General features: G+C 33.7%; 1 protein-coding gene across 1 annotated transcript; it reads right to left on the reverse strand.

The window, feature by feature from the left end:
• Positions 1–2,204: 2,204 nt before the first annotated feature.
• LOC145125242 (aminotransferase ALD1, chloroplastic-like) lies at positions 2,205–9,280 on the reverse strand. Its single transcript, XM_079060732.1, has 10 exons — positions 9,125–9,280; positions 6,448–6,473; positions 6,254–6,327; positions 6,020–6,136; positions 5,624–5,686; positions 5,438–5,542; positions 5,284–5,334; positions 4,646–4,966; positions 3,808–4,014; positions 2,205–2,618 (listed from the first exon to the last, which is right to left on the reverse strand). Exons 4-10 carry the CDS (start codon positions 6,110–6,112, stop codon positions 2,325–2,327), a joined length of 1,134 nt encoding a protein of 377 aa, XP_078916858.1. The 5' UTR covers positions 6,113–6,136; positions 6,254–6,327; positions 6,448–6,473; positions 9,125–9,280; the 3' UTR covers positions 2,205–2,324.
• Positions 9,281–11,386: the final 2,106 nt, after the last annotated feature.

Raw genomic sequence — 11,386 nt, forward strand, 5'->3', positions numbered from 1 at the left:
GGAACTCGACGAGTTGATATGTGCACTGGACAAGTTGGGTCAACATGGACTGTTGACCTTGACCGTTGACTTTGACTTTGACCACGGTTGACCAAGTTGGACTTTTGAGGGCATTTTGGGTATTTTGAGGTCTTGATGGTTGTATTAATTATAATTCTTAGAAAATAAACTTCTCCTTAAATTGCTTCCAAGTTCCAACCCCTCCCACCATCAACCACCTCCGACAACCAACCACCTCCGGCCATCAATCAGCCATCTCCGGCCACCAGTCACCACTGACAAACACCACCATTCACCTCCAAAATAAAAACAGAAACTTGAAATTAAACCAAAAAATCAAACCTGAATCTAACCCTACATCTAAAAGAGATCTGAAAAATAAGTCTTCTCCCCTAAAATCCTGTTAACAAATCCCAGAAATCTTTTCAGAGATGAGAGTTGATGGCTATGGCCGGTATCTGGAAGACGACGTTCTTCTCCAACCATACGTCGTCGTCCCCCTCCATCTCCTTCTTCTTCTCTAAATCCTAGGCAACCTTAGATCCAAGGGTGTGATTTATTTCAGGAAAGATGGAAGGCAACAGTGGGTATGATTTATTTCTCCGGCACCACCACCCAGAATCGTTCAAAGAGACGATCTTCAACGTGTATATCGACGGAGTACAGATCCACGAAGTGCAAATCCATGGAGTGCAGATCTAGGAACGGAGAAGCGAGATGAGTTGTTTCACGAATGTAGATCTGCAAACCCTAAATGGTTTGAGATGGCGGCGCACAGGTGGTGATAATCGAACGGAGAAGACAATGGTGATGTTGGAGAAGGTGGTAAGCGAACCTGCAAATCGGAGATGATCCAGAAACTCTGACAATGGTGTTGCGCGGGTGGAGTGAAGCGATGGGCTTCTCTCTCTCTCTCTCTCTCTCTCTCTCTCTCTCTCTCTCTCTCTCTCTCTCTCTCTCTCTCTCTCTCTCTCTCTCTCTCTGGCGACGGTGGTCGTGGTGGCGACGACAACCCTCTCTCTCTCCATAGCTCCAGTATAGAAGAATGAGGATGACCCGATGAAGATGAAGGTTGTGGGTGGAGGCGGATTAAGGGTTTATGGTGGTGGGCCATATTTTTTGTTTTTCTTTTAAATTGTCAATGATAAAAAATAAAAAAATAAAAAAAGAAATAAAAAGGGTAATATAGTCATTTTATGTCCGTCAGGGACAGTCCGAGTGAGAAAAAAACATTGCAGGGACAGTCCGAGTTAATTTTTAAAAATAGGAACTGAACGTGTCATTTGACACTTGGATGAGGGACGAATCGTGTAATTTACTCTAACTATTGCCTTTGTATTCATTTGGTGACTTTCCTTTTTTTGTATCTGATTTACCATTAAACCCATTAAACTTGTTGTAGGTGTTCATAGAAACCATTGAAACCGGCTATTGAAGGTTTCTGGCAATTTCTTATCTCCGACGACTCTCCGACCGTCTTCTCCGGCGAGCCTCCGGCAAAAATGAGCTTTCCGACGGATCCTTGGATCTCGGCTGGATGACTTACAGCAGCAGCAAGCAGCAGCAGGAGGTGGTGATTGTGGTTTATCGGCGGCAAAAAGGAGGTGGTAGGTGGGTTCCGATGATGGCAGGAGGAGGTGGCAGGTGGCTTGCTGCCTCGTCCCTTCTTCGTTTTTCTGGCAGCAAATCGACACGAGGGAGAGAGGGGAGGGTGGAGAAAGCTAAGCAGCAGCACCGGCAGTGGGTACCGCTTGGATGGCAGTTAAGAAAAGTCTACCGGAAAAACTCATTTTTGCCGGAGGCTCACCGGAGAAGACGACCAGAGAGTCGTCGGAGATAAGAAATTGCCGGAAACCTTCAATAGTCGGTTTCAATGGTTTCTGTGAACACCTAAACAAGTTCAATGGTATATGAAATTAAAAAAATAAAAAATAAAAAATAAAAAAAAAAATAAAAAAAAAATAACCAAATGAATACAAAAGCAACAGTTAATTACCTCGTAAGTCATTTTCCCTTGTTAAAATTAGGTAAACTTTTTAATGTACAATATTGTAATAAGAAGAAATTCTAGTATGTATTTATAATAAAAAAAAATTAACAACAAAAATGAGTTGCGATATCTTGCACTTAACACGAATGATAACGATAATATATAAACATGTAAGAACTAATGCGTATATTCATATATAAGTACAACCAACCAATCTCATCTCATCAACGTTCATTTTATTACACAAACAACGATAATTTAGTACACTTTATATCCGATCATAATCAATCAAATTAACGTCTTCTTCCACCAAAATCAAATTATAACGTGTTTATTACAAGTTAACGTTTCTAAGCCTGACCGAGGCTTCCAATATGTTTTCTCTCTGCCCGAAAGCAGTGACCCTTATATATCCTTCACCCCCGGGCCCAAACCCGCTGCCCGGAACTGTAATTATATGTGTTTTGTTGAGAATCTCAGAGAACATGTCCCATGATCTTGATCCAGGGAAATGCACCCATACATATGGTGCATTTACACCACCATATACAACTAGACCTAATGATGTAAATGTCTCCACCAATATTTTTGCATTTTCCTTGTAGTAATCCACCACCGACATCACTGCCTGCAACTCGTAAATTTCACAAAAACGCCATTTTAGTAATCAAATTTTTTTTCCCTACAATTTTAGTCCTCGTTTCAAGTAAACCGACTATTTTTGTGTATGTGCTATGTATAGCTGATTTTTGCAAATTTGGTCCTAAAAATATAGTTATTTTACTTGGAAAAGTGATAAAAAAAAAAAAAAAGTTACAAAAACCTCAAATAAGGACTGATAACTTGTTGGGATGAAATTTGAAAAAACTAGCTATACTCGGGGACCAAAAATGTAACTTACTCGATATATAAATTACATATTAACAACTACTTTCTTAGAAAATGAGATTAGATTCATAAAAAGTTAGGACTTAATGGCAAAGCCTTTTTCCCAGACTTTCTTTATTAACACCCCGCTCCCGAGTTCAACTTAAGGAGAGAAAAGAAAGGAAATGGGTGGAAATGAAAGGAAAGTAAGAGAAATTGGTGCTCTCGAGTTTCATTAAAGGAAGGAAGTGGAAGGAAGTGGAAGGAAATGGAAGGATCACTTTCCCTCCTAACTTTCCTTCCGATTTGGGAGGATTTGGAAAGAAAGAACAAAATGTTTAACTTTCCTTCCATTTCTCTCCAACTCGGGAGCACAAAAACAAATTTTTTTTCCTTTCTTTTCTCTTCTCTTCTATCCTTACTTTCCTTTCTCTTCTCTTCTTTTATTTGCTACAACTTGGGAGCGGGGTGTAAGTCGTTCTTTTTGCAATTAGCAATGATTTTTTATCGTTGGTAAGTATTTATCAGGGAAATCTCAGATAAAGTCTCAATATTTTGGGTCAGTTTACGGTTTAATCCCAACTTTTATTTTTTGAACAGAAAAGTCCCGATTATTTTATATTTTTCCCAAATTAACAAAACAGTCCTTATTTTTTTTCAACAGAAAACGACGGATCGTCATATAAAATTAGATTATCGGGACTTTTCTGTTCAAAAAATAAATGTTGGGATTAAACCATAAATTGACCCAAAATATTGAGACTTTATTTGAGATTCCCCTATATATTATTACTAAAAGGTTAGGACTTGATGGGAAAGCCTTATTTCCTAACTTTGTCTATTAAGTCGTTTTTTCTACATTAGTTAACAAAAACACTCTCATAAGTCGTCATTAAGTGAAAAAGAAACAAAATCTTAGATTCTGAGAGAGAAAGAGAGAGAGAGATGACCTTGAAGCCATCAGGGGAAAGACATGCGAGTCCACCAGCTTGAGCAATGCTTGAAGCACCATTAAAACAAGTGCATACAATTCGATCAAAATCATGTATCACAGGAACTTTATTTGCATAATACAGCTCATCAGGAACCACAGTCCAACCAAGACGTACACCCGTGAATCCAGCAATCTTTGAGAAAGATGAGATTTCAATAGCACACTGCACATGTCCATGTCATCACACAAAAACATTAGCTACAACAAAAACTTCAATCTCATTTCTCATAACCACTTCTTTCTACATTAACTCAAGGAAACATCCATACATAAGGACCAAAACTGCACAAGATAACTTTTTGGGACAAAATTTGAAAAAACCAGCTATACTTGGGGACCAAAAATGTAATTTACTCGATATATATAAATTACATAGTTATTTTATTTGGAAAAGTAATCGAAACCGTTACAAAAACCTCAAATAAGAACCAAAAGTGCACAATATAACTTTTTAGGACGAAATTTGAAAAACCCATTTATACTCAGGGACCAAAAATGTAATTTACTCGATATATACAAATTATATAGTTATTTTACTTGGAAAACCTTAAAAAAACCCCATTTCCCCAAACTTTCTCTATTTGGCCTTTCTTTCTGTATTAAGTAAAGATCCATGATTCCATATATAGATAAGTGATGTTTGAAAATTATTTGAGAAAATCACTTGTAAAGGAATGAGGGCAAATTTTGTACAACAATAGGACTTAATACTATAACTTATAACATCATCCATATGATTATATATCAAGATTCAATTATATTGAAGCCTAAAATAAAAAGATTGAAATTACTACCTCTCTTGATCCAGGAATTTCATAAATGGATTTAGGGCTTCCATCTGTTATATAAACAGAATATGCAGAATCATAAACAATAATCGATCCATTCTTTCTAGCAAATTCCACAAGCTGTGTTAATTGTTCATGAGAGGCTGCATGACCTGTTGGATTATTTGGAGAGCAGAAAAAGATAATATCTGTTCTTGATGTGGTTGAAAGGTCAGGGAAGAAGTTGTTTTGGGGCCCACAAGTCATGTACTCAATGTTTTTGTATTTTAGTGTTTCATCTAAAAAGTCTCCAGCTTGACCTATTATAACACTTGAATCCATATATGCCTGTTGAGAATAATAACATCTCATGAGAATTGCAACAATTATGTAATCGATGTTTTTTTGTATTTTAGTTTTTTTAAAAATAACGTTTTTTCCAGGTTACATGGTTTTGAAAAGGGGAAAATACAGAAAAGTGTAAACATGTTTTCACCATTTTATCGATTTAGTCACTGAAAAATAATAGTTCAGTGGCTAAATCGATGAAATGGTGAAATTATGTTGTGTTTTTCTGTAATTTTTTTTTTTAAATGGAAAAAGATTCCTCTAAAATGTTAAAAAAAAAAAAAAAAAAAAAAATAGCAAGAAGATTAAAATAATACCGGGAAATTTGGATCCTGTACAGCAACTGAAACACTTGATCCCAGAAGCAGCTGCATGATAAGAAATTAAAGAAAGCATCAATTTCTTTTTATCCAAAAATAATAAATGTTTTAATATAATGGTTTTTAAGAAATAATGGGAATAAAACACAACCTGAAGGCGAGATATATCACACTGTGACCCATCTGAGACAAAAACTTCTGCATCTTTAACACCTAAATCTTTGTAAAAAGACTCTGCAATTGCCTTCCTTAAAGCCTGTAAATTTAAAATAATATTTATTGGCTGTTTTATTATTTTTTTAAAAGGATTTTTGTTTTTTTGGACAAATAAATGTACCTTGTGCCCTTGTTCAGCACCATAACCTTTGTATCCTTTGCGTGTTGAAAGAGCCTTTGCATACTTTAATACAAACAAAATCACTTTTTATATATTAATCAAATGAGGAATATTGTGCACCTATTATAGCATCATACTTTTATTTTATTTTTTTCTTATTAAGACATTATACTTTGCCATAATAGGAAGAAACAAAAGTACATTGCTATTTCCTACATTTAACCCAACAAATTACAAAACATTATGAAACTTAAAAGCTTTCAAGAAACAAAGAGGTTGCAACTTTCATGGAAATTTGAGTTGAATATGAAACAGCTACCCGATTTATATCACCACTCAAAAACATCAAAAAAAAAAAAAAAAGAATAAAAAGAAGAATGAATGATTTTATGTTACCTCAGCCATGTTTGAAGTTATAATATCAGGAATGGGCTCAGTGGTATCACCAATTCCAAGCCTTATGATGTTGGCATCAGGATACTTCTTCATATGTTCAAGTGCCCTTGCTTCTATCTACAATTTACAATAACATGGAACTTTTAGTTAAAATATAATCTATACAATATATGTATTATGTTACACATAATCAAAGCTTAAAAATGCTGCAAATTAAGTTCAAGATCAAGAAACCTCAGGAAACAAATAGTTGTGGCGCAACTTCTCCAAGTTCACATTTCGAACAACTTTAGTGCAATGAACAGTTGCTGCACATGTAACATTCCCACAAGTTATAAATTATTCATAGGAAGACGAGGGGGGGGGGGGGGGGGGGGGGGGGGGGGAAGAGTTGAAAAAGAAACAAGGTTTGTATCATGTATGCATACCTAGACTCTGAATTGGTGTTTTCAAACTGCAAAAAGATCAAAGAAACATAAGGTCAGAAAAAAAATTTCTCAATTTAGCATGCGGGTATGCAAAAAGAACAGATTTTTACTCAATTTAGCATGTGGGTATACAAAAAGATCGAATCTTTACTCAAATCTGTATGTGGGCATTCAAAAAATATGAATCTTTATTCAATTTAGTATGATGGTATACAAAAAGAACCTGGCTTTAGGTTGCAACAAGATTGCATGAGGCACAAACTTGCAAGATGAAAAGATAGACATGGTGATATCAGATTTCTTGATCTTTAAGACACTTTGTGTTATGTGTGGATGTTGAGGTGGGTGGTATAATTTTGCATGTTTTGATGTCTTTATATACACATTGATGGTGTGGACTCATAGTAGAAATGGTATTCGTATTGTATGTTAAGAGGGTGATCCATGGAATTTTTATAAAAAAATATAAATAACTAAAATAGTCAATCTTGGATGCGAACACGTGTATAACTAACAATTTCACACAACGGTTGGACCATGTTATTATGTCTTCATCAAATTTCAAATTCAAGAGTTTTTCTGTTTCCATGGTTTCTTGATGTCACTATTTGAGCTTTTGGTATTTCCAATTTGTAATTCATTGAATGCATGCATAATTCTACATTTCTACTACAAAAATACGACCTTTCTGCGCTCAAAGATTCTCATTCCAAAAGGAAGTTTCATTCATTCAAGGCAAGTCTAAGGGCAATTTCGTCCATTCGGGACAAGTCTAAGGGCATATTAAGCAGCAACCTAGCAGCATACTGAATTCCACATGGTGAAGAAAAATCTTTGTGCTGGAAATTTGTTGGTAGTTTCCCAATTTTGGGCATGTTTTGTTACATATTAAGCAGTACACCTGCCACATTTTGAATATAGAATTCTACAGGATTATGAAACATCTCTTCGTTGAAAAGTCAAGGGTAGTTTTGTCCATTCACAATTTTCTTGCATAAAATCCACACTACAAGGGCTATATTTCTAGATAATTTTTAGTATAATCTCACCTGATTTCCATTCTAATTTCTGGAGTTACATGTGCATGATATCTTAATATCTATTTGAAAGAATAATGTTAAATTTATACAAGATCATATCAATATCTTAATATCTATTTGATTACTTCCACATCCATCAATCAAAATAGATGATATAAAACCCTCATGTAAAGTTATATGCACCTAAAAAGCAAAAACATTTAGTCAAAGAAATGTCATTTACAATATCATTATCAAATAGACAAAACACCTACAATCATATATCTTCATTTCTTTAGACATCACATAAATGGGACCTATAAAATGAAAATGTTAAATGGCAAAAACAAAGACTTTAATAAACAAGGAGACAAAGGAGAGACAACATACCAGCTTTAGAAGAAAAAAAGATTAATCATCAAACATTAAAAATCAACCAAAACTAAAAGGCTCCTTTGACCTTTGAACAGAAACATTAAAATTCATGAAAAAGGTAAATTTCTATCAATGATTCAATTCAAGTCTAAATACATGAATAAAGTCGGCAAATTGGTTGAAATTTGAAAACATGTTCTTGTTGCACATAGTAAATTTCCAGAAATATTCTGAATGTTTCCATGCAAAAACAGTAAAATTCATTAGAAATTTCTACAATTTGATATCAATATGCTTTTACTTCATGTTATTGACTTTATGTTGGAGGTTAAGGTAACAATAATTTACAATATTACTGATAAATAAACACTCAAAAAGTATGGAAATGATTATAAAAAGGTAAAAGTTGGCATGCAGATTGTCCAAAAATGTAAGTCAAAGAGAACTCACATCACATCTGATGGCATGCATGACACAATCTCAACTAGATCTTTAAAGAACTTGTAAGACCTAATACTAAATACTTATTCAGTATTCAAGATTAGGTCTTGTTAAAAACAAAAATCACCTAACAATTGGAGTTTAATGTAAAAGTCTGATAAAAGATTTGTAGTCCATTAGATTGACTTATCCTTTGTACGATTTACTATATAAAAGTAGATTAACAAAACTAATTTTGATTCAAGTCAACCAAGAAAATGTCTATCGAGTTTCATGGAAATTGTCTTGTTTAATATCACAAACCAGTCAAATCCCTACTCACACCCAAGAATAAATCCAGATTCCAACCCCACATTCACATGCAAGAGTCAAGTCAAGAACATAACTCCATATTCATGAGTCAAACTAAACACATAAACATATAAATAGATAATTTAATAGAGTTTATGTTTTAAGAACGACAATGGCGATCGGATGATATGGCGCGCATGGTGTACAGAACAATAATATATACATGCTATTTTTGGATGGATTATAGTATAAAAATACGAAAGACAGGCTAATTTGGGAATTAATGTGAGTCAAAGAAAAATTATATTTCATCGTCTATCAGACACTAAAGATTCGAAATCCTAACAACCCATTAGGTATTACTATTAATTAACTGCAAAGTCGACGTATTTTGCAAAATGTCAGTGAAGAAGTAATGAATTTATAATTTGAAATTTCAAGCCCTAAGGTCAACCCAGGTGGCGATAACAATTGGGGGTCAATTTTCGCATAGAGAATCTGAAAGAAACGTGAAGTTCTAGACTTTTAATTGCTAGTAGAAGAAAACCCACCAACAGATATTGATCGCGACGCATTGTAATCAGAGATTGTCTGCATTTGGCTTACTAGAAGCTCCTCGATTATGTGGTTCCTATCTGTTTCCTTTCTTCCCCATTTCCACGAGTTCGTAGCTAATCAGAATCAGAATAGTGAATAGTGAATAGCCTGGAATTTATGGAAAAAGTTAAAAAGAAAGCTATCTTTTAAAAGTTTTTTTCTTTTCAGAAAACTTCCTTTGTCGACTAAATTATTATCCATTATTTTTAGAAAATAAATAAATTTATATAATTTCATTAGTTTTTTCTAAAATCAGATTTTGGAACTAGGGATGTTATTCGGGTCGGAACCGAACCGAACCGACCCGAACCCGAATAAACCGAATAAGGGTAATTGTATGAACCGAAAACCGAACCAAATAAGCAATACGGGTTCGGTTCGGTTCGGGTATTATTCGGTTCGGTTCGGTTCCGGCCCGAATAACCCAAATAACATGTACAAGATGATTAAGGAGCCGAATAACCCAAATAACACTTACAATGTGATTATAAATATTGTATTTTGTATGACTTTTGTAGCTTATGATAAACACGATTAACACGGATTAACTATTCTTGATATATAAAATGTAAAATTCAACCACCACAATCTTAAGATATAGTTATTAAGCAACAGATTAAACACTAAATATTAAACATCCAAAACACCAAAAAATCTATCTATAAGTATATAAGTTAAACATTAAACATTCCACACCCAAATTAAAATATGAATCTTAAGTTTTTATCCATATCCAAAACAATATTTTTCAAACACGAATTAATTATTCGGGAATATTAATTGATTGTTTTCCCTTTCCATCTCCGTTCTTTATCGCCTCTTCTAAAGCTTTCGCAACCCCATCGTCTTTCAAAATTTCATCAATGTTGTCCACAATTGGCTTTCTTGATTTCCTTACCCAATCTTGAGTGCAAACCAAAGCCTCTACTATATTTGCAGACAAATTTGTTCGATATGGATCCAATATACGCCGGCTTGTACTAAACGCCGCCTCTGACGCCACGGTAGAGATTTGCAGTCCCAAAATATCTATCAACATAAATATAGAAAATGTTAAAATATAATTATAAAAAAAAGTATACAGATAATAAAGTTATACCTTTTACCATACGGGATACAATAGGGTAATGTCATCGATTTGGTGTAATACGCTACTCTCAATCGATTTCGTTGATTTTTTTTGGTGTATTACGTGGGTATTTTGAGTAACGATCGATAGAACACAAGACCGATTAAGCAATTGTGCAAGGGGGAAAAATGTGACTTTTCATATTCGGTTCGATCATTTTGGACCGAATAAGCCCTTATTCGGGTAACCTGGACCGAATAACCCGAAACCCGAATAAGCCTTATATAGATACCCGAAAACCGAATCAAATTGCTTATTCGGGTATAATTCGGTTCGATTCGGTTCTCGGTTCGGTTCGGGTTTTCGGGTCAAATTCTCATCCCTATTTGGAACATAATACGGTACATTTTTTTTCTTATAAACAGTGATTATGTTTGGCTTTCAATAATTTTGATTGGTACAAATTGATAATGATATACGTAGACTTCTACTAATTTGTTATTGTAAGATTTAAAGATAAACTAATGTACCACGTAATTTTGACAATTAATAAAGAAATTAGTTATATAATTCTTTTAATTTACTAACAATTCTATTGAAATAACATTATGTTTTAATTTTTTAATTTAACATGGTAGTAACTTTTAACTAATTTGGTTAAATGACTTATATTATGGTCTTAAAATTATGAACACAATTGACAATTAAAATATATACAATTCCATTATATATATATATATATATATATATATATATATATATATATATATATATATATATATACACACTAGTAGGATACCGACATGATACAGCGGTGGCGATTTGTTTCGTTCCAACGATTAGTTTCCGTCTAAACATTTGTTTATTTTGGTGATTATCAACTCGTTTCCTTTCGGTGTATACTTTCCTTTCGATGGACATTGTTATTTGGATTTATAATAAAAATATTTTTTGTTTTAAAAGTATATGGGCTTTAGTTAAACATGTTATTGTTTTGGTTTTAAAAAATTAATATATATTGTTGTTGTGATTAAAAAAAAAGAAGTACTAATTATTTAGATTATATATTACTAAAAAATATAAATAAATAAGTTGAATCAGGTTCTTGTTTCATCATGCAAAAGAAACAAATGAAGTAGGACTTAAC

The sequence above is a fragment of the Lactuca virosa genome, chromosome 7, assembly GCF_052849685.1.
Source record: "Lactuca virosa cultivar CGN04683 chromosome 7, Lactuca_virosa_CGN04683_v6, whole genome shotgun sequence".
Lineage (NCBI taxonomy): Eukaryota > Viridiplantae > Streptophyta > Magnoliopsida > Asterales > Asteraceae > Lactuca > Lactuca virosa.

Bases quoted from the DNA above. Each gene is read 5' to 3' on its own strand.
- LOC145125242 (XM_079060732.1), bottom strand. From the start codon at position 6,112: ATGAAGAAGTATCCTGATGCCAACATCATAAGGCTTGGAATTGGTGAT. The intron at 5,543-5,623 runs GTACATTTATTT...TTAAATTTACAG, and splicing joins GTGCTGAACAAGGGCACAAG to GCTTTAAGGAAGGCAATTGC. The intron at 5,335-5,437 runs GTTGTGTTTTAT...CTTATCATGCAG, and splicing joins GTGATATATCTCGCCTTCAG to CTGCTTCTGGGATCAAGTGT.